We start from the raw sequence: 23029 nt of genomic DNA, 5'->3' as shown, positions 1-23029 counted from the left end.
AAAATCCTTTGCAAAGCAAACACAAGGCCATGCTCATCGTCTCTAACCAGATCATATCTAATGGCCCCTCAGACATTTGAGGAATCTTTCGCCTTGCAGTAATTCCTATGACATAGCATGTTATCATTTTCTCTCAATGACCTCACCCAGGTCAGTCAGAGTTTATTGAATTATTATGACAAGATCTGCACATGTTTGATGCTCTTTTGTTTTCTTTTCAGCTTCGACCTCACGCTTTGTGTCTGTCTGTGTGTTTTCAGATCAGTGCCAATATGCTGATCTTCCTGTGCACTAACATGATCGGGATCTGTACTCACTACCCCGCTGAAGTCTCCCAAAGACAGGCCTTCCAGGAGACTAGAGGATACATTCAGGCCAGACTGCACCTGCAGAGGGAAAACCAGCAACAGGTACACTTATGTGCACACGGTATGCACAGGCACACACATAGAGACACCTGCTGAGACCAAGTCCTGTAGAAAGACATATACACAAATGCAGAAGAGCAACAAATGAGTGTCTCAGTTTTCTAGTCTAACTTGTTTGTCTCCCTTTTTGAGGTCAACAATATGTTCTGGAGTATAACGTGTATCTCCGCTCCACTCTAATTTACTAACACCTTCCCACGCAGATCCCAGCGAGCCAGGGTGACTCAGTAAACACTCCAACAGTGGAAAACGCTGAAAATGAATGAACTCTCTTTATCGTGCACTGTCATATCTTCCTTTCTGTTTTAATTCATCTCTCTGTCTGTTCTCTCATTCTCTTGTGTCATCTCTACCTCTCTCTCAGGAGCGCTTACTGCTGTCGGTGCTGCCACATCACGTTGCCATGGAGATGCAGGCTGATATCAGTGCCAAGAAGGAAGATATGATGTTCCACAAGATCTACATTCAAAAACACGACAATGTTAGGTAAACACAGACAGATGAATGCACGCACATGCTTCTGCACGAACATACTATAAGGCTCAAAAAATGTGGGAGTGCTCAGCTAGCTTCGACCTCAGAGTCCCTCCAACCGCTATTTCCTTTAGAGCATGTATTATGCATGTTGCTGGTTATTGACACTGACAGCACCGGCATAAGCAACAATATTGGCTTCAGGACGCTGATGTGCTTTCTGTAGCAAATAATTTCCGACAGATCTCAGAGTTTGCTGCCTCCTACTCTCATCCATCACTGATGACTGACTACTAACAGGTGATTGAATCTTTCTATTGGCTGTACTGCAGCAGAGTTTAGCCAGCACTGTCCATGTTGTGGTGGCGTGGAGATTGTAATGAGGTTAAAGCAAAGATCTCCTGTCATAGGTGACCCAGCTGCAGCACCACTGACCTACCAAGGTATAAACTTACACAAGCAATCCATTATCCAAATTCAACACAAGACTAGAAAATAAAAAATACTTGGGTTGCTTTGAAAAGGCAATAACACTTAGAAAACAACTAAACTCAAGATATTCAGAGTGTTTTGATTAGCTTAACCCTAACAGGTCTGTAATTTTAAACTATATTTAGTCAAGCATTGTACGAAGTTACTTAGAAAGACAAATCAAATTTAGCATTAAGCAAAGCATTAAGTAAAGCAGTAATTAAAGCAGCTCATCCCTTCCCATTGCTCGCCCACATGAGATCGTTCACTTGAGAGCTGTGCAATCACAAATGTTATTAAGGTGTCCTTTTAAGCTACGTTAGCATGCTCACAGTCGCAGTGCATCTCCAGGCCACTTTACAGCCCATGTCCATCTGAGCGACTCCCTTTTATGCTGTTTCTGAGCTTATCCGTATCATATCTATTGTTGTTGATGCCGCTCCATTCTTGCATCTCTCGCAGCCTCTGTCTTTTCATGTAGCCACATGTCTCCCAGTGCTTCTCCTTGCTCTCTGTGTGTGAAGGACTGGGAAGTCCTAAAACAGAACACTCCTGCCAAGTATAAGTAACTGCAGGAGTGAATAATAATAGAGTTTTACTGGCAAACCAGTAAAACTAAGGTATATGAAGTTTCAGTACCTTAGTTTTACTGGGTTGCCAGTAAAACTACAGTATATGGCATACTCAGTACTCAGTTCTGAGCCCTGAGCTTTTTCTTCCAAAAACTGCACTGGTTACTCCTGATGTGTTTTTCATGATGCTGCTGTTTAGAATAGGAAGCTGGTTCACTAAAAGTGGTGTTAGCAAAAACGCATATCTCAAAATATGGGTAAAAAAAATGTCCATCCGGCATCAACTTTAGGCTCTGCTCCCACCAGTGAGAAAATACTATAGGTTTGTTTATTTGTTTATTTGTTAATTCTGTCCCTTACAGATGAAGTGGTGCATCATGGCATCGCCTCATCTTGCCCACAGTGGTAGACGCAGACAAGACTTTGACCGCTGTAATTAAGTGCGAGTTTGTCCCTGTTGGATGACCTCGCAGTGGTCACAGCGCCATCTGTTGCCTTCATGTCTAACTTTCGTCTGGGGTGTTGTTTATCCTCGCCTTTCATTACTATCAAAAGTTTGCAATGAAAGGCATGCAGACAGAGGGATCAAGGGGTAGAGAGGAGGGGAGGGGGGCGTTCTCAGAGGGAAGGGCTGGAGGAGGTGACCTACATTGGCCTGAATGATGCGAGCCAGAGCCGAACAAATGTCTGCCTCTCTTTCCCTTGCTCACATGATAGTTGAACAGGAGGAGGGAGCCGCTAGACCATGCTGTCTCTTTCTACACCATGTTGATTGATTGCATTCTGTGTCTCCTTTTTCTCCCCTTTCTTTCCCTCTGTCTGTTCTGCTTCCCCTCTCTCTGTTTCCCTCCCCACATACCCATCATCTCTCCTGCAGCATACTGTTTGCAGACATTGAGGGCTTCACCAGCCTGGCATCTCAGTGCACGGCCCAGGAGCTGGTCATGACGCTGAACGAGCTGTTTGCCCGCTTTGACAAGCTGGCTTCGGTGAGCTTTGCTGTTGGCTGCCACTACTGTCATAGCGAAACTTTGAACCACCGGTTCATACGCATCTTTACAGTCTGTAGTCTCAGTCCTAGTTAGTATGACGAATAGAAAATGATGCATTTACTGATACTTAAGCATTGTGTAACCTGCTAATTGAACTTTGCCGAGGCTTATAAATCATTCACATTATGCGTTTATAATCTATTTGACATGCTGTGAATCAGCTGTAGGTGAAGGTCTAACATTTTATGCGTTGTGTCTTTGTTTACAGGAGAATCACTGTCTGCGTATTAAAATCCTTGGCGACTGTTACTACTGTGTGTCAGGACTGCCTGAGCCCCGTGCTGACCACGCCCACTGCTGTGTAGAGATGGGAGTAGACATGATTGAAGCTATCTCGTGAGTAAAATGCACACTTAAGACAGCCACAGTTATATTTCACTGAAAGTTGAAGACGATTTATTATGCTTGGTTTTCCATTTTTTGTCCTTTTACTCAACTATAGTAATTAGCATGATTCACAATATTCCCTTTTTATCTTATACTGAGGTGCCTAGCCTTAGTGCTTTTGCTCCACTTCCTTTAAGCCACGCTCTCTTAAAGCCAGCTTGTGAGTGATTGGGTTCACCTCCCAAACAGAAGGTTTGAAGAGCAGGTGGATGGCTTCTTTGGTTTGAAGGCAGAGCTTGTATGCTCTCATTGACATTAATATCCACCAAGACTGGAAAAAACTGTCTGGACCAGAGCCTTTAGAACAGTCTCAAACCTTTACTTTTAACTCTGACTAATTATTTGTGTATATGTGGATCTGATGTGAGGCTTTGTTTATTGCATATATTTTATCTGTGGATGGCACACAGGGTTTTGAGGAGACTTTGTGAAGCTGAACGTGATGCTCGCCTTTTGACATCAGTGTTCGTGTGTGTGTTCATCTGCAGGCTGGTGAGAGAGGTTACAGGCGTTAACGTGAACATGCGGGTGGGCATCCACAGCGGGCGCGTTCACTGCGGGGTGCTTGGCTTGCGCAAGTGGCAGTTTGATGTGTGGTCTAACGACGTGACCCTTGCCAACCAAATGGAGGCTGGGGGAAAGGCTGGGTAGGTCCTGCCCAAATTACCTCGTTACCGTGCTGGATTAATCTTCCATAGGATTTATGTTTTAAGACACACTTTATGTTGTGTGTGGGCGTGTGTGTAGTCGTATCCACATCACCAAAGCGACACTGCAGTATCTGAACGGGGACTATGAAGTGGAGCCAGGATTTGGAGGGGAGAGGAATGCTTACCTGAAGGAACACAACATTGAAACCTTCTTGGTGCTGGGCTGCAGCCAGAAAAGGGTTAGTGCATGGTCAAACACACACACACACACACACACACACACACACACACACACACACACACACACACACACACACACACACACGCACGCACATGCTTATCTGCTTGACCTCATCTGAATACCACACTAGTGCTATATTTCACACAAATAATATAATGGGTTGTCACCTGGAATAGAAGACGTTATTTTTCAAAGCACTTACCCTGTTGGGGTTTCTTCACTTCCAGAAAGAAGAGAAAGCCATGATAGCTAAAATACAGCGTACACGTGCAAATTCTGCAGAGGGAGTGATGCCACGTTGGGTGCCTGACAGGTCTTTCAACAGAAACAAGGAGCCTAAAGCCTACCAGAAGATGGTGAGTTACACAGAGGGAACAGTATGCACTTTTCTACAGTACCTCCTCATCCTCTCCATTCTCTCAAGTTAAATTATAAATATACTTTCAATAGGTTGTTTAAAAAAATGTGTGCGTATACTGTTGTGGACATTTCATCTGGATAGAGTTGGTATCACAGACTGTATAAAAGAGATGGACATATCTACTGTGAGGTCACCTGTTCTTCTTTTAAGGCTTAAGAAAATCCAAATAGTTGAAGGAAATGACCCCCGCCTCCCCCACTCCAACTTTAAAATTGTTATGAAGGGAGAACAAAATCATTCTTTATAACGGGTTGCAAACATCTTTATTTAAATTTGTGATGTTGGACATTTTAACATGAAGACGAGATTTGACTCGCTTTTGGAACTGGCCTCAAGTGGCGACTGGAAGAACTAAAGTTAGTGACACTTCAGCCGTAGCGTCATCTGTCTGGGTTGTATTTCTACATTTTTATGGTACTGTTTTTACAGATGGCATCTTAGCTTACTGTTACAGAGTATTCTTACCCTTGTCCTGACTTGCATGCTAACATGCGTATTAAGATAAGTATTGGTGACGTGACGTAAGCATGCCTACCTTATGTTGCTGTGTAAAGCCTCACAGAGTTGCTGGCATAGCTGTACACGCTTATTTGTTCCCATCTTACTTTTGGCTTCATATTAGACAGTGTTCTGTGAATAAATAAATACATTTGAGTGGCAAACAGTAACAGAAGACAACGAGGACCTGAGAAGAAGTACTGATCTGTAGGGCTCTCAAGGATTCCTAGTTCACTATTCGAGCTAATATGATGAGTCTGCAGCTGCATATGTTTTCTTTTTCACACACTTTTTCTGACATCCTCTCTCTCTATGTTTGAAGTCTCATTTCCTTTTCTTTCGTACATTCTTTTCCCTCCTCCTCTTTTTTTTTCTCCATCTCAAAGGGTTTCAGCCTTAGGGGCAAAGAGGGTGTAATTTGAAGCCTCCCAGCATTAATTAAAACATCAGTCTGGCTCACAGGGATTAGCTGTGCAGATGTCTGAGTCTGTGTCTATTTTTCAGTCGTACTGTGACCACATGATAATCTCTTTCCCTTTGTTTCTTTTTCTATCCTGTTTTTTCTTTTTGTTTTCACTCTCTCTTTTTGTTTTTCTCAGGGCATCGATGAAGCATCCAGCAAAGAAAAGTGAGTGGGGTTTTTTTGGGTGGGCTCCAGTTTCAAGTGTTTGATTTGTCAGCTGTCACTGTAGCAGTTTAACTTTAGAGTAAACTGTTGGTTTTGCACAGTCAGATCCATCAAACACACTAATGCCATGTTATCTCTGAGTCATCCTCTGTGTCACAGCATAGGGCAACATCCTCATGTACACACACACACACACACTCGTTTCATGTCTTAGTGAGGACATCTAATCGACATAATACTTCCCCTTTGCCTAAACCTAACCATAACCCAATTGTAATTCTGACACTAAAACACATTTTGAGCCTCGACGCCTTCAACCTCGTGGGGACTGGCATTTTGTCCCCATAAGTGGCTATTGCTCCACACTTAGGGCAGTAACGTGCCAATTTTCTGTCCTCACAAAGATGTCTAAACATGTACACGCACACACGCACACTTTCACAGTGAAGCAAACACGCAGCAATGACAGTGACCTATTGTTCCCTGTACTTCACAGTCGCTGTACTCAGGAGGCACTGAACACCGAGGATGAGGTGGATGAGTTTCTCGGACGGGCCATCGATGCGCGCAGCATTGACCAGCTGAGGAAAGATCATGTCAAGAAGTTTCTGCTCACTTTTCAGACTGAAGAACTTGAGAAAAAGGTTGACATTTGACAAAAATTAAATTGAAATTCACCCCAAAACGTCCCTAAAAGAAAAAAATTGTAAATTCATTCCATCTGATTTCTCATTCGTTGTCTTTTCTGTAGTACTCTAAAAAAGTTGACGATCGTTTCGGGGGATATGTGGCCTGCATACTTTTTGTCTTCTGCTGTATCTGCTTCATTCAAGTTATTATTTTCCCAAAGTAAGTAGTTCTCTTTGACAAGTTGCCTTTTCCAGTTATACTGAATTGTGCACAGGAAATGTGCTCTTGATTCGTTTATGAGGAGTTCATTAGAGTTGTACATCTTAATGACTCTGTTTTCATCTATTCCTCAGAACGCCGCTTATGCTCGGTCTTTACATTAGCGTCTTCGTCATCCTCGCCAACATCCTCTTCGTCTGTGCCATCTACTCTTGCATCAAAGTACGAAACAAAGGCCTTCGCCAATCATGTGGTTCCTCTTGTAGATAAGAGACATTATTACATGTTTTCAGCATCGCTAATGGCATTAACTCTCCCTTATCTGATGCTCTCCCTGCTGTCTGTATCAAAGCTTTTTCCAGCTGCCTTGCAGACAGTGACCAAGAAAATAGTCCGATCTCGAGCAAACAGCACACTGGTGGCCGTCTTCACCATCCTCCTCCTCTATATCTCTTCTTTTGCTAACATGGTATGGACTGTCTTAATTTTGATGCTTTTTTGCATCATGAAATACTTATTTCCTGATTATTTTAAATATTATTACACATTACTTTAACATAAAGTAATTAAGCACTATTCTGGCTATATGGATGTTGCTGGATAGAGGCAATTAATCATAATCTATCACTGTGATGGATGAGGTTGTAGAAATCAATATTTTCTTCATGTGATCATTATAAAGATCCATTCAGTTTTATATGTGCTCCATACATGCGTGACTATATGAATACTGAAAACTTCTAGTATATAGGGTATAATCAGATACAGCATTTTGACATAAATACTGCTCAAGGCAAAATCTCTATATAAAAGATGGGCATTGCCCCCCTGACCACACATTTTTAAGCTTGAGTGTTGGTGCCATGTTGGATTTTTGAAGTCCAGAATTAAAACGTATTCGCAGTGCTCGGTGCAGAGTGCTATGTTGTCAGCTAATGCTATCAAGTTTTGGTTAGCAAGCTTTATTTATGAAAGGTAAGGATGCAAAGCACAGACACACATACACGCTGTTAATTTGTTCATAGGTAACAGATGAATTTCACTAAACAAAACTTCTCAGATGGGCTGCAACACATAGAAAGACAGATTTTTTGTGAGATGAGTCCACTAAAAATGGGTTAAGCGACATGGGATACAACTATTGCTACAAAGTGGCTTTAATGGCCAAACCTTTTTTTGTACCAGAATGTAAATACACTATGAAAAGTGTAGCTGAGCATTTTAACATGAGGATTAACACATTTGGCCAAGAGAGAAGCTTCCTGGCTTATTTTTACAGCCCTTGAGGTTCCCCTTGTTTACTAGGACTTTGTTAATTTACACATGCCTATAGTCATTATTTTTACCTGAGAGGAGCAATGAAAACTAGAAACTATGCAAAAATGTCCTTCGCTGTACATCTCTTGGTCAAAGTTATTTAATAATCAGCAAACATGTTGTACCGCCTCCTAAAACCAGCACCATATGTGCTGCAATATAAGGCATAACATGTGCTTCTCTTCCTCGCTGATTCCAATTATTGACTCTTTAATGACAAACTGTTTCCTTCTCTCTTGCCAGTTTACATGCAGCAGAGAGAACCTGAAGGAGTGTGTGGCCAAGGAGTTGAACACATCAATGACTTCCTGCCTGCTTTATAACCTGACCAGCAACGGTTCGACTCTGTGTTCCAGCCAGACAATGCCCTGCCCTTTTCCAGAGGTCAGCTCCACAGCATTTTTTAAAAAGCCTGTGTGTCTGTAAAGCCACTTTCAGACATTCGTTCCCTTCTGACGGCCTCTGAACGTGTCCCTTTCATGTCTGAATGAGCACCTCCGGTTGCTTTTTCATAAGAGCCAGGAGGCAGATTTTATGAAGCACTCACTAAGAAACAGAATTGTTTGGAGAGTGTCCACAGGAGAAGTCGTGTCTTATCTCACTGAATTTTGTTTGTAATTTGCAGCAAGATTAAAATATTTGTCTGTGACGCATTTTCATTATTCCCAATCCAGAAGAGGGGGTTTTCACAGTTTGAGTGCGAGGCGTGAGAGCAGCTGTAGCACCTCGTTGCTGTTACGGATACCCACATGGAGAATGAGAGAGCCTGCTCTTAGTGACAAAGAGAGAGAGAAGTAAAGGTTCATTACGTGCTTGAACCTCTGTAGCGCTCATACTAAAAATGTCTGTTCTCACACGTGCACACTTGCAGTTGTGGTTAAGATTTCATGAAACCGAGGGGGGGAATGTTAGAAGTTCAAAGTGGCTCTTTGTGTGCGTCACTTTGTATCATCACCTGGGCAGTTTAATGAACACAGCGCTCTTACATAGCCAATATTTGAAAAGGGGTTTTCGTATTTGCTTTTGCACATGCACACTGAATCATAGGTGCGTTCTTCATGTTCATGTTTGTTTTTCCTCATTGGTGAAATCTTGACTTATCACTCTAAACCTAAATCTACTTCTCTTCTTCCTCCTCCTCCTTTTGTCTCTGTTTCCTCTGTGCTGCAGTATTTCAGCTACAGTGTATTGCTGACCCTGCTGGCCTGCTCTGTGTTCCTCCACATCAGCAGCATAGGGAAGCTGGCTCTCATGCTGTTCATCCAGCTCACTTTCCTCCTGCTAGTGGAGTGGCCTCAGGTGGCCCTGTTCGACAACGCAGACATGCTGGTCATTGCCTACAAATTGTGAGTCCCCTACCGGCAATGCTAACACAGTCACTGTTTTCCCAGTTTTCAACCTGAAAAGTCTCTATTGTGTCACAGTACTGTGGATTAGGTTAAAATTAGCCTACTTTTTAAAATAAGATTTATATTCTAATAGACCTACTTTCATGTTTAGTTCTATTTTTTTTAAATATGCTCTTTTTTTTTCCTGAGGCAATTAAAACCTGTTAATGATTCTCTGCAGCAGTATGTTAAGTTGTATATTTGATTATATCTACTTTAAGAGGCCCATATAGTTTGTAGACATGACTCTTTCTTGGCTGTTTTCCAGATTTGGTTCCAATAAAACTGCAGAACAGTGGTATGCATCAGTTTTAATATTGAAGACACTCATTCATTGCTTATCTTTCCCTCCTCAGCTGCGACGATGTGACCAAGGTCTCCCTAAAGGTCATGACTCCTATAATCCTCACAGTTTTTGTTCTGGCTCTCTACTTGCACGGCCAGCAGGTGGAGTCCACCGCTCGTCTGGACTTCCTCTGGAAGCTGCAGGTAGGCTGAACGATTACGTGTGTAGACTATAAACAAAAGGGAAACCAAAAATACTTAAACTCAGCAAAAGACATTTTTCACTGTGGGCAGTTTGACTTGTCATAGCCTGAAAATCATGTTAGTTTAGCTTTAACAGTGGCTCTGTTCTTATTAAGCCATGCCACTGTGCTGCTGAGCCCACATATATGGCAGCAGGACTAAAAGTGAAGGAGCTAAATGTAATGTCAAAATCTTTACTATGAGGTGTCAAATTGTCTTCTGTGAAAAGGCCAATTCTAGCAGCTGTAATAACATCATGAATCCAGTCACCTGACATCGTGACTAAGTAACCGTATCCCTCCCTGTCCCACTTAAGGCTACAGAGGAGAAGGAGGACATGGAGGAGCTGCAGGCGTACAATCGCCGCTTGCTCCATAACATCTTGCCAAAGGACGTAGCTGCTCACTTCCTTGCACGGGAGCGTCGTAATGACGAGTTGTACTATCAGTCATGTGAGTGTGTTGCTGTCATGTTTGCCTCCATAAGCAACTTTTCGGAGTTTTATGTGGAGCTGGAGGCTAACAACGAGGGGGTGGAGTGTCTCAGGCTCCTCAATGAGATCATCGCTGACTTTGATGAGGTGAGCAAAAGGAAATATAAGGAACAATTAATGCACGTTACAATAATTTAGGAAACATTTATTGGACACGGTGTGGTCATTAGATGTAACCATCTGCCAGTGCTGCTGACCTGTTGCTATGCTGCTTTTATTTCTGTCCTTTGCTGTTCTCTCCTAGATTATCAGTGAGGAGAGGTTCCGTCAGCTGGAAAAAATCAAAACCATTGGCTCCACCTACATGGCAGCTTCTGGCCTCAATGACTCCACCTACGATAAAGAGGGCCGTTCACACATCCTGGCGTTGGCTGATTATGCCATGAGGCTTAGAGAGCAGATGAAATACATCAACGAGCACTCCTTTAACAACTTCCAGATGAAGATAGGTAAACACGAAGGAGAGTGAAAATTGCTCTTGAAATCCGATAAGTTTTCTTTGGATGCGCTTTTGTGATGTCAGTCAACGGAGATCAACAATAATGCGTTCAAGCAGACGCTGCATTAATATTTAGTTAAAGTCCTCTATCTGTTATGATGTCTCACAGCCATGTTTTTTCTTAGGGTTGAACATGGGGCCTGTTGTAGCAGGGGTGATAGGAGCCAGGAAACCCCAGTATGACATCTGGGGGAACACGGTCAATGTGGCCAGCAGGATGGACAGCACAGGCGTGCCAGACTACATTCAGGTAACAGTGACTCAGTTACTCCCCAGCAGTTTGCAATTTTATGTTTACAAGAAAACGTTTTGTCCTTTTAGTAATTGTTGGATCAGTCAGCCAACATAGAATACCAATCCAGTTACTCGTTAAATTAGTCATCAAATTGTCGCCAGTGGTTATTCCAACATGAAATGCTTATTTACACCCAAAACAATGGCCGCACATTAGCCATCTTCGCTCTAGCTGAGAAATGCTCTTCGCACACAGTTCAAAGTCTTGTTTACAATATCTAAACCTAGACCTTTGCTCTGTGTGGAAGCATACTACAGATGCTTCCACACATACTACATTCTGCACATTCAATCAGTGCACCGTCCTTCACTTTACTTCACTTTAGGCCCAGACATCTGCCCTCCCGAAGTAAGAGTCCTGTGTTGTTTTCTAGCAGTAATTGTGCTCTAAAGTCCCTCTGGGGGAGGAATAGAGAGCCAAATCTAAATTCCCTGTAGACTTCATGCAGCTATCGCAGTGTTATCTCCTTCAGTGGTGGAAAGCCACAGCAAGTTAGCTTTGGGAAAACAAAAAAATCTTATTTATAGATGCAGAACAGATATTTTGAAATGTGTGAGAAACATCGAAAGCTGTACTGCCAAAAGAGCTCCTTGAAAGATTGAGTCTCATTACAGCAGCGCTGCCATCTGCTGCACACTTTGTGTTACTGCATATCAAAATGCCCTCTCTGCTATGCACTGACGTGAACTGATTGTTTTCATTTCCCAGATAACATTTTGAAGACTTTTTGGTTTAACTTGTATCAATTGAACTACTTTTTTTCAGACACTAATAAGTGCTGAAGATTTTTTTTTTTTTTTTAAATCCTCATATTTAAAAACTTATGCCTCCGTCATCATGCTTTAGGGAGAAGCTAGGACTGACTCTTAGGAAGGGTTGAATATCTAATATCCTGAGTGTCAAATATCCGTGTCATCTCTTAGGTGACTACAGACTTGTACCACGTGTTGGCCAACAATGGATACCAGCTGGAATGTCGAGGTGTCGTCAAGGTGAAGGGGAAGGGAGAGATGACCACTTACTTCCTCACCAGTGGCCCCCCAGGTAGTTAACGAGAGACCGTTTGACCGCAGAGTGACTCCCACTCCACTGATACGTCAGAGACTGCAAAGAGAGACAGAGAGTGGTCAGCTCGAAGCGTGGTGCAAGCACTCTGGGGACAGTAGAAGGCCAGCAGAGACGAGACTGTATGTTGCTCAGATGCACAAATGGAGGGTGTTGTTCGTGTTAGGAGGTTGTTGTTTTTTTCTCCCCAAGCTGCCCGAGAGATAATGAAGCCCAGTTGCCTTAGGACGGAAGTGACTATGCTTGTGTTTATGAGCAATAGTACAAGTATTTCATCTGGAGTAATTATTTATTTTTTTGTGGAAAAAACAAAACTGTTTTATAAAAGAATATATGCAAGGACAACACTATGGATGAAAATAACCAAAGAACAAGTGTTTGACATTTGACACACACTAATGAATCTGCTCAAAAAGTACAGTAAACTTAAGTAATTTATTCATCCTTTTGCTAGCAAAGGCCACGGTAATGTCACTGTCATTGACAGGCATGAACCCTTATTTTGTTGTGGACTTTATAATGAAGGAGAACGTGCACGTATGCACATATATGCAGACAACAAACGCAACTACCCTGTCTTGGATTTTTGTGTTTCTTATCAGGGCCTTATTTGTTTCCTCCAGTCTGTAGTTTTTAACGGTCTGGATCTCGGCTGTTTGTGGTTCCCTTAAATCTCTGAGCACTTTGCTCTCCGAATATTTCTTTTTTTCTCTTTTTGGTTCAAGCCAAAAACAAGAAGTACGACATGAAGGAAGCACGATTGCATTACTGTCACGGAAATGAAGAGACATTGTTAAACTGTTATGAAACATTTTATACCAGTGTGTGTGTGTGAGACAATGTGCTGTATGTGTGTGGGTGTGACCACATGTTACTGAATGCTGTTCTTTATCTATAAGTGGGCATACCGTCACTCTTCACTGTGAGGTTTTTAAGATACTGTACGACAATGCTTTCTTGCCAAACTGGTTGCTACGAGGCATGTTTTATATTATTCTTTGGAGTTATGTGTCCATTCCTGATTTGTGTGTGTGTGTGTGTGTGTGTGTGTGTGTGTGTGTGTGTGTGTGTGTGTGTGTGTGTGTGTGTGTGTGTGTGTGTGTGTGTGTGCGTGTTAAAATGATAGTTTGAAGAGAATTATGTCTTCTACGCCTTTTACTGGACTGTGATTTTGACTGATTTCATTCCAACTGAAAGCCTACATGATGTATGTTTTTGGATTGTGAACCGGTTTCCTGACCACTTCAGGATTAAGTGTATGCAGAAATTTTCTGTCTGCTCTGTATTGCCTTGAGATTATGCAGTTCCAAGGTCCACATTCTTCATGGACTAGTATATACTTTACACAACAGTATTTGACCTGATTTTGTATTTGGCACACATAGGCTTGTAACCCCACCTGCCACCACCACCCCCGAAACGAGTTATATGAATGTATGTATCAATGAATATTTCTGTCTGAAGCTAATGAAGAAAGCTACTCTTTTCCAAGCCTTTGGTACTACAGAAGGAGCTAGATTACTGTACTGGTGGTCAGATTGATTCAACTGCAAGGAGTGTTTTGACATTTTAAGGTTCAAAGTTGATTGATATGCTCACTTTTCTGTCCAGAAATGCGGCCTTCATGGGCTGCAGAAAAGATCCTCACTTTTGCTCGTCCCTCTCTGGCTTCAATATGAAAGGTTAACTAAACAATGTTGCATTTTACTTTTAAAAAAGTGGCAGTCTGAGAGTACTGCATTAGTGCATTTATTGGTCTGATTAAATTCCCCTTGGTTAAGAAGTCAACAAATGTCTGTTTTGGGGTTTTATTATTATTATTTACATTTGTTTATTGTGTTTATTTGGATTGCAGTTTTAATCTATGCTGTTGCACACTTTCCCCACCTTTCACAGTAATAATAATAAAGACTTAATAATTAGGCCTACTTTCACAATCCAGCTTCAGCCCAGACAGTGGTGCTCTGTTTGTTAGCTTTAATTTAGAAATCGTGTCAATCAGCAGACTGCAATCAAGATTTCTCCCTATGACAGTAACCCGAGAGATGCTTCCTTCTCGTTTTCTGAATAAATCAGTCTACGGTTTCAAGAGGGTGATACAGGAGAGAGTATTTAATTGCGTGCACATAAATAATGAATTTCTGTTGAGGTAATAGCGATGCCACTTACAGCACTCTATGCTGAACATTAATTAAGTGACATAAATTCCTCCTAATCCCTGATGAAAAACAGCACGAATGTGTATTCCCTGCGAGTAACAGTGGCCTGTCTCAACTGCTGGCAGCCCAAGTGAGGCTCTTTGTGGGGGGAAAGAAACGCCGCAGCTTTATTTTATTTTTCTTTAAATTGCGGCTCTTATTTTTGTAGTATTTCGTATGTTTCAAGAAAGGTCCTCGTGCCATCGTCAAAATTGGCGCGTGAGATGTGACGCACGGAAATAAGTGTAAGTTCAAGACTCGCGCCGCCAGCAGGGGACTCACTTTAACTAATTATTTCAACAAATGGCACCTGTTCGAGTGAAAGCACTGGCTGGGAGACCGGTTAACGCTAAACTCCTGTTTGGAAACTTTAAGGGAACAAAAAATCCCCTAAAACGCGTCGTGTGTGAGAACACACACCAATAAAGGAATATCGAGCCTGAGGGACCAGGTGCAGATGACGGCTGTTTGTCGGTTTGAGGTAAGTAGCAGTATTTAAAGTGTAGAAACATCTACAATACCCACCTATTAGTCGCGAGCCGTTTGTGTCATCTGTGACCTTAATTGCCAGATTGGCTTCACGGGACAAAATGAGCCGTTTCTAGTTTATCTGAGACGACTCAGGACGCGTATTTTTCGTGCTATATTTAAAGCTTTTAATGGCCCTACTTGAACCTTAAACCAGGACATATGCAACCAACTCTTCCTCTTTCATTTCTACTGTGAGCGCGTTTCGCTGAAGGCCCGCTGTCTGCGTTGTCTGCACTCTCAGCATCTTGCTGACCACAGCCTAAATGCGCTACGATAGTCCTAAAGATATAGATTCATTTGAAGTTTTGCCTTCCTGATAAGGAAGAGTAGGCATAATGGGATGTAAATTCTACACAGTATTTACTTATGTGAGAGTTATGAGTGAATGAATGAAAGGTTTGTTCTTTATTTCCTCCTGTGGAACTCCATATTGGATGTCCTGTTGAGCCAGTTTGAAAGTCAGCTGGCTTGTTAAGTGAATTAATTATGACCAAGTAAGAGTGATGGGTCTCTTACTTAACAGTGGTCAGCTAAGGAAACGTGGACGTCCTGGATTGCAATGATATCATTTTTCAGGTCTCATAGTAGAAAACAGCCTCCAAGGCTGGGTGAAGTTATGCTCCTGTCATGCTCCACGTAGCAAAAAACTACTTCCTGAATCAAGTGACAGATAATCATTACTGATGAGGTGTCTTTGGGTGTGGGTGTCTTGAGGGAATGCATTGTGCGTCACCTATTTACTGGAATGGGACCTGCAGGGTCAGGCTCACCTGCTGCCACGTGGCTCGTGGAGGATTGTGGCCAGAACAGGTGAATTCAGGTGTTTACAAAGAGGTGTGGTGTGTTTGTTCTCGCTCACCTCTTCCCTGTTCTACCTACCCGCCCTGTGGGACTGTTTCCTAAAGAGACACAGGAGGAGGAGCACGGTTGGCTAGATTACCTACTGCAATGACCGTTGACGCTTGTAGAGGCGCAAGCCGGTTTAAGGGATTGTTATCATGCTTTTCATTTTTGTATTTACTGTAAAAATAGCTCGGTGACTGTTTAGCAGCTTGAAAAAAAGGTAAGGGTTACAGGCGTGTGGGGGTTGACTGGATTGTATTTCAAAGTTAGGTTCAAGACAGACAAACTCTACATCTTCTACTCTTTTCCTTTTTTTTTGCTTAACAGCGTTAAGAGAATGCGTTTTTTTATACGCCGGCGGATGTCCCCCCTTAAACTGGTGCTCCTTGGGGGGACTCTCTTCATGGTGATCTTGGTAGTTCTTCAGAGGGATGTTGGCTCTTCAGCTGGGGACCCCTGGTTACAGGATCTGGTGGTAAAGAGGGACAAGGTAATGGGGATGGTCCGAGAAGCTGTCAACAATATTGGCTTCCAGATCGGCGCTCCACAGCCACCACCAGTAAAAGAGCAGCCTACAGAAGACACCAAGTGCCCCAGTGGATTGTACACTCAGGCTGAGCTCAAACCTCACTTGGAGAGACCACCACAGGACCCCCAAGCTCCAGGGGCTGATGGGAGAGCGTTTCAAAAAGACAGCATGACCCCAGGGGAGGAGAAGGAGAAGGAGGAGGGAATGACACGGCATTGTTTCAACCAGTTTGCCAGTGACCGTATCTCGCTCAGCCGCAGTCTGGGGGATGACACCAGGCCTCCTGAGTAAGAGCATGTTATCAGATTTATTACGTACACAGCTTGGACAAGTCTCTGTTTTGCCAGCAAGTATGATGATATGTACACAGGCCAGATAATGTGCTGCATCACAGCTGGGGTCATACTCACAGAGGTGAATTATTTACATCTGTTTGCGTAATGTGCTCCCATTTTCCCTGGGAAAAAAAAACACTTAGTTGAAAGACTCTTACTGTAACCAGTTTTAAATATGGTATGCACAGAATGCAGTATCCTGGTTAGTACAATGCAAGGCAATCTGTTGTAAATAGTTGAATCCGCTCTGTTTGTGTAGCGTAACATTTGTACATCCTGGTAGGCCGTGACCATGAAAGCTTCTCACTCTCACACACACCCACAGGTGCGTAGAGAGGAAGTTTCGTCGCTGCCCTCCTCTGCCTACCACCAGTGTTATTATAGTGTTCCACAATGAGGCTTGGTCCACCCTCCTCAGGACGGTGTTCAGCGTCCTGCACACATCTCCTGCTATCCTACTAAAAGAGATCATTTTGGTAGATGATGCCAGTACTGCAGGTAAGGGTTAAAAAACATGTAATGTCTTAGCATATGTGATGTGGAGGACTCTGACAAGAAGCCTCAGTTCAGTGGTGTGTGACAATACAGCACTGTTGGAGTAAAGTTTTATTGCTAGAAAGCAAATAATAAAGTTATTCCTTTTCTTCCTTTTAAATAATGTAAATAAAATTGTGTCCCAGCCATCATAGGAGGAGGGGAGGCTCCCAGTCTGTTGCAGTGCTAGCTGACAATCAATCATTGACGCTCACATTTATACTTGTGGCCACTTTTGGTTACTAATTAACCTAGCAGCATGTCTTTGGATTGTAAGAGGAAGCTTGGGCAGCCCTTGACCATTAGATGATCATTAGATTTGAACCCAGAACCTTTTTGCTGTGACATGATGGTGCTAACCACTGCCCCACTTTGTCACCTGTAGAAAGTAATACTTCTTACATGATATAACTGTAATCATGAATAGTTAATTTAATGTGAAAGAAAATCACTGGGATGTGGGTTATTTTTTTTGTGTGTATATATATTATAATATTGGAATAGCTGTCAAGCAATAACTGGGATAAATGCTGAAAATCTGACAAGGCTCAACTTAATAAAACTGACCTTCAGGATTTTTAGGGCAATAATTCAGTCGCTTTATCAGCTTTGATAAGATAAACTAGAGTGTTCACTTGGGATTTTAGCAGCTTGCTCATAAAATGCAAGCAAGTAGTGCTTTACAGATAGGTGAAGAGACTTGCATTTAGAGCAGGCAAACAATGGTCTGCATTGTCATATATGAGAATGACCCTGTGTTTACCAGGGAAATGTCCAGAAGGTTTGCTACAGTGAATATGAGCTGCAGGGTGATAGAAAGCCTGCTGGGAGCACCTCCAACACGGTGAAAGCAGGCAGAACAGTTATGATAAGAGACCTGTTTTTAATATTCTGTTCACTGCTTTCCAAAATGGGAAGTGTTTATACAATCCAGCATGTCAGGTGATATGACTTTGCTTACACTGTTTGTCAAAGCTGACTACTCACTTTTTGAAATGGTAAATGTTGTGCATCAGCATACCTTCACCATTTTTACCTGTTTTTTTTGTTTTTGTAAATCTGCTGACATGCCATTTGTTTCATAGAAAGACGCTTTGTTATGGTTTGCTCTCTAGTTCGAATCTAAGCTGTGCAGTCATTGGAATGCCTTTTTATTTGTAGGTCAGGTTTACTACAATGTTGTAGCTAAAAGATTGCAATCGCACTAAAATAATGAGCCCACTGCTACACGTCATCAAAAACCTCAAGCATCCTGTTGTTCATTAATGGTATTTGGTGGCCTATTAGATGAGCTTAAAATATCTTTTTTTTTCTTCCTTTTTTGCAGCAGTTTTCACTCATATCATGTTGGCACCCTCAAATGCATTTCCTACTGTATGTGAGGTTCTCATTTGACTAACAGATCGCTTTCATAATGCTCATGGTGCGAAGCTGGAGGATTCAGTTAGACTGAAACTTGTAAGAAATGTGGTGTTCACTGTGGTCAAGAAGGCTTCTGCAGAGGAAATGTAACCTAGTTTTACGAGCAGTGTTTACAGTTCATTGGTATTTCTTTTTTCAGTGCTCTCATGGGTACAAACTTTATGGATGATTGACTTTTTCATGTCATTTCACTAAATGCTCTTAGTTTGAAGTTTAATGTCTGTCACATTAACCGCATTGATTACAAAGTAACTTTTATTGCAGCAAAGTTGCAGCTTGCCTCAGGACAACTTTTGTTTTACGTAAAGGAAGGACTGACATGATTATGTTGCTTCCCTGCAGAGCATTTGAAGAGCAGGCTGGAGGAGTATATACGTCAGCTGAAGATTGTCCGTGTGGTGAGGCAGCCAGAGAGAAAGGGCCTCATCACAGCAAGGCTTCTTGGTGCCAGTATTGCGCAAGCTGAAGTTCTCACCTTCCTTGATGCACACTGTGAGAAAACGCACATGCAAACAATACACAAGTCAAAGTTTCCATTTTAATCATCCCAGGTGATTTACTGAGGCATTTCAGAGTTGGAGGGTTAAATGTATGTGCTTTTTCAGCTTCTAATACTGTAAATAATCTAATACTCCAGTACTCTAATACAAGTGTTTACTACAGCAGTAAACGTATACATATACACACATACCCACACAGTTTTCACTTGTCCATATTTTGTAATACGTGATTATTTCATCTTACGTGTACTACTAAATAAGTGTTGGTTTTATGCGCTGCTTATGAATATATTAAAACCACATAGTTTAAGGGCAGGACCCCAGAAAAGGAGTGGTTTTAATGAAGCAGTATTGAAACGGATGTAGTCAAAACCTGCACCTCTTCTTTTAGTGACTGCTGCATTTGACACACGTAATCAATTCAGCTTGTTGAAATTATCTCTTTTGTTTTACGCTCTTTTTATTTAGTAACTGTTAAACTCTTTCTGCCTAACTGATTCACCGTCGGATACAGTTCAGCGTTTTCATACAAGATCCTTAATTACTTTGGTCTGTGCATTTACAGTGTTTTCCATCAACATTTAAATATTTTCACACAGAAGAAAGAAAAATTCAGCTAAATATAATGCCAGCAAACATCTGTCATTACTGTCTATATGAGGTCAAACTCATTTTACACGGAGGGTCAAAAGGAACCCACTTTGATCTTGAGTGGAACAGACAAACGAAACTCCACTTTGTATCAGTGTAAAGTTTAACCACACATTTAATCCTTTCTTATAATAAGATAAAGAAGTGCAATTTCAACAGCAAATCTTGTTTTTTCTTCATGATAAATGTGTAAAATTACAGAATTTTTATTTTTTTTAATTTCTTTAAAAAAATTATTTATTATTCACTTACTTTGCTGTAGCATGAATGGCTCTTTATCAGCAGCAAAGCTGTAAAACTCACAAAAATACAGTTAAGTCACAAAAATCTATGGCCTCCTTCATATTTTTCAAAACTGTTCAGTTGTCCTGATTGGAGTCTTTGGCTGGCCGATTCTGGCCCCTGTGCCTTATGTTTGACATTCCTGGTCTATATGTTACACTGAATGTGGTATTATTTTTGTAGTTGATATTAAGAAATATGAAGCCATCACTGTCCTGTTTTCCCCGTTTAGGCGAGTGTTTCCATGGTTGGCTCGAGCCCTTACTGGCTCGAATTGTTGAGGAACCCACTGCTGTGGTTAGTCCAGAAATCAGCAGCATTGACCTCAACAGCTTCCAGTTCCATAAGCCTGTGGCCACCAACCGCGCCTATAACAGAGGTAACTTTGACTGGAGCCTGTCTTTTGGCTGGGAACCCATCCCCGAGGATGCAAAGAGGCTACGCAAGGATGAAACCTACCCTGTAAAGTAAGAACAGTCATGTTGGTGTCACGTTCAACTTCCTGAATTGTATAAAATACCTGATTGGTTTTCTGTCTGACTATGAACATTTCAGAACGCCCACTTTTGCTGGAGGTCTCTTCGCAATCTCACAAAAGTACTTTGAACACATCGGAACATACGATGACCAGATGGAGATTTGGGGCGGTGAAAATGTGGAAATGTCATTCAGGGTCAGACCTCTTTATCTAATCTCTGCTTACACAGATCCACTTTGTCACAAGTCTCCTGTTACTGAGTTTGAGTGTCATTTTTGATTCAGGTGTGGCAGTGTGGGGGTCAGCTAGAGATCATCCCTTGTTCTGTGGTGGGCCACGTCTTCCGTACCAAGAGCCCCCACACCTTCCCCAAGGGCACTGAGGTCATCACCCGCAACCAGGTGCGCCTAGCTGAAGTCTGGATGGATGACTACAAGAAGATCTACTATCGGCGTAACCAAAATGCAGCAGTTATGGCCAGTGAGGTCAGTTTTAAGAATAATTTATCACCCTTGTTCTGATACTTTTTGGCTGGAATTCAGACTCATGTTGATATGATTTTGTACTCATAAGTTTATTAGTGTGTTTTGTTTTTGTTTTTTTTCTAAATAACGCCCCTTTTGCTGTACAGCATAGATTTGGAGACATCTCTGATCGCCTGAATCTGAGAGAGAGGCTTCATTGCAAGAACTTCAGCTGGTACCTAAATACAGTCTACCCAGAGATCTTTATTCCGGACTTAAATCCAGAAAAATCTGGATCTGTGAGTCAGTTTTGTGAATAGCGAACATCTAATGCGCAACATGTGATGTGTACCTGTGGCACTATTTAATTATTGTGTCCATGTTTGGTCCAGATTAAAAACTTAGGGTCTAATATGTGCCTGGATGCTGGAGAGAACAACCAGGGGGGTAAACCTCTCATCATGTATCATTGTCACAACATGGGAGGCAACCAGGTAAAGTAACTGATGCAGTATGTTAAAGACAAGTTGATTATGCTTTTCAACATTCGAGTTCTAATTGGATGATTGTGTCCTTTAGTACTTTGAGTATACGTCTCATAAGGAGCTGCGTCATAACATTGGAAAACAGCTGTGTGTTCATGCGGCGGTGGGATCAGACCCGGTGAAGCTTGAGCTGTGCCGGCTTAAGGGGAAAGGTACCAGTGTGGCCCCTGAACAGGAGTGGGTCTTTACAGAGGTGAGGAGCAGTTGGAGGCCAACATTTCTTTTTCTTTTTTAACATTTGGCCAAATGCAGCTAATCGCTATCATACTTGTCCACCACATGTAAAGCTACAGCCATCTTCCAGGTAGCTGCAACTGGGAAATAAAGGGGGAAAAGAGTGAGCTTACTGAGTGTCATCATGAGGTTGCTGAAAAATCTAGTGGACGGTCATCGCAAAGAAAAACTTATAAAACCTCAACTTGCCGTGTGTACACTCTGAACTGCTTTAATGCATGATATATAATATGTAAGGTAGAAAACTTTAGAGGTGGTGGTAGGGAGATTTTACCTTCAGCAGGGCCATCTTTTGCTTTAAATCTCCTGTGATGGTTGTGATTTTTCTCAAACTAGATGTTTAACCAATTGTTGTTGTATCCAAACAACAGTTATTTCTTTTAATTATTATGTTTATTTGAGTTTTGCCAACTCCTTCTGTTCTTCAGGAAAATCTTCTGAAGAATCCAAGCAGTGGACAATGTTTAGCGTTGAAAGGAGGCCAGATTTTGATGGACTGCAATGCTGCCGAACTCCACCAGCACTGGACTTTCACCTGACCTTCCAGTCTTCCCGCCGGGTGACCTTTGATACCTTCTACCCTCCCCCCCTTTCTCAAACCTGGCACAAAGGAGCCACATCAATATTGATCGAGTAGAACTTCACCGAAGCTGTGAAGCTTGGGGCGCATACTGAATGAATATTTAAAGAAGGAGGGACAAGGTAAAGACGGTCACATCTGTCAGATGCCTGGGGTGGTCTTAGTTCATTTTAAATTTATTTATGAAAGAAACTCTGCAAAGACATTTGCTGGTGGTTGGGGATCTTCAGCGTCTGGGCTGCGGCACTTGGGAGTGTCACCTTGATCAGGGCGAAGCTGTGAAAACGTGACCTTAAATGACTGGATTTGCTCCTAAACTTGGAAAATTCTTCTTGCTTTGTTTTTGTCAGACACTGAATGTGATCATAAGTTTATATCTTACTGAGGAGTAACAGATGTCTGCTTTTTAAATAAAAATTATGTTTTAGATGAGGGCTTGTTTGTACACAGTATGTTTTTTGTTTGTTTGTTTTGTCTTTTGTTTTTTGGGTTTTTATTTTTTTGTTTTATTTTGTTTTTAATTGCCAAGACTATTCCTGAAAGTTTTATACATAAAAACTAAAATATATTGGAGTTGTAACAATCTTCTGTTGTACGTTGTGCTTCTTTGTATATATTTGATAAATATTACATAAGGCACTAATCTT

The 23029-nt window shown here is 41.9% G+C and overlaps 2 protein-coding genes across 7 annotated transcripts in view; both read left to right on the top strand.

The window, feature by feature from the left end:
- adcy6b (adenylate cyclase 6b) overlaps positions 1–14069 on the top strand; it is a 41755-nt gene extending 27686 nt beyond the window's left edge. For all 4 annotated transcript variants that reach the window (XM_085394648.1, XM_085394647.1, XM_085394646.1 and 1 more), the window contains 19 exons: positions 261–410; positions 793–914; positions 2823–2934; positions 3206–3333; positions 3873–4031; positions 4132–4273; positions 4503–4631; positions 5794–5822; positions 6319–6466; positions 6574–6671; positions 6806–6893; positions 7024–7140; positions 8232–8372; positions 9159–9334; positions 9733–9865; positions 10221–10484; positions 10642–10846; positions 11022–11146; positions 12115–14069. In XM_085394648.1, coding sequence (XP_085250774.1) covers positions 261–410; positions 793–914; positions 2823–2934; positions 3206–3333; positions 3873–4031; positions 4132–4273; positions 4503–4631; positions 5794–5822; positions 6319–6466; positions 6574–6671; positions 6806–6893; positions 7024–7140; positions 8232–8372; positions 9159–9334; positions 9733–9865; positions 10221–10484; positions 10642–10846; positions 11022–11146; positions 12115–12243 — 2595 coding nt within the window. In that variant the 3' untranslated portion in view covers positions 12244–14069. The remainder of the gene's footprint in view (positions 1–260; positions 411–792; positions 915–2822; positions 2935–3205; positions 3334–3872; positions 4032–4131; positions 4274–4502; positions 4632–5793; positions 5823–6318; positions 6467–6573; positions 6672–6805; positions 6894–7023; positions 7141–8231; positions 8373–9158; positions 9335–9732; positions 9866–10220; positions 10485–10641; positions 10847–11021; positions 11147–12114) is intronic.
- A 672-nt stretch (positions 14070–14741) lies between these two features.
- Positions 14742–22986, top strand: galnt6 (UDP-N-acetyl-alpha-D-galactosamine:polypeptide N-acetylgalactosaminyltransferase 6 (GalNAc-T6)). Of its 3 annotated transcripts, none has more exons than XM_085394651.1 (11): positions 14742–14935; positions 16156–16644; positions 17018–17190; positions 18991–19140; positions 20314–20548; positions 20637–20754; positions 20844–21044; positions 21191–21322; positions 21416–21517; positions 21603–21761; positions 22231–22985. In XM_085394651.1, exons 2-11 carry the CDS (start codon positions 16166–16168, stop codon positions 22339–22341), a joined length of 1860 nt encoding a protein of 619 aa, XP_085250777.1. In that variant the 5' UTR covers positions 14742–14935; positions 16156–16165; the 3' UTR covers positions 22342–22985. The 3 variants fall into 3 exon arrangements, with proteins under 3 accessions (XP_085250777.1, XP_085250778.1, XP_085250775.1); XM_085394652.1 differs by lacking the exon at positions 14742–14935 and adding an exon at positions 15709–16048 and having other exon boundaries at positions 22231–22986; XM_085394649.1 differs by lacking the exon at positions 14742–14935 and having other exon boundaries at positions 15710–16644.
- The last annotated feature ends 43 nt before the right edge of the window (positions 22987–23029 follow it).

Source organism: Rhamphochromis longiceps, linkage group LG20 (assembly GCF_057381845.1).
Source record: "Rhamphochromis longiceps isolate RC_006_pf linkage group LG20, R_longiceps_female_GT1.1, whole genome shotgun sequence".
In the NCBI taxonomy this organism is placed as follows: domain Eukaryota; kingdom Metazoa; phylum Chordata; class Actinopteri; order Cichliformes; family Cichlidae; genus Rhamphochromis; species Rhamphochromis longiceps.
This window is presented reverse-complemented; position numbering and strand designations above follow the sequence as displayed.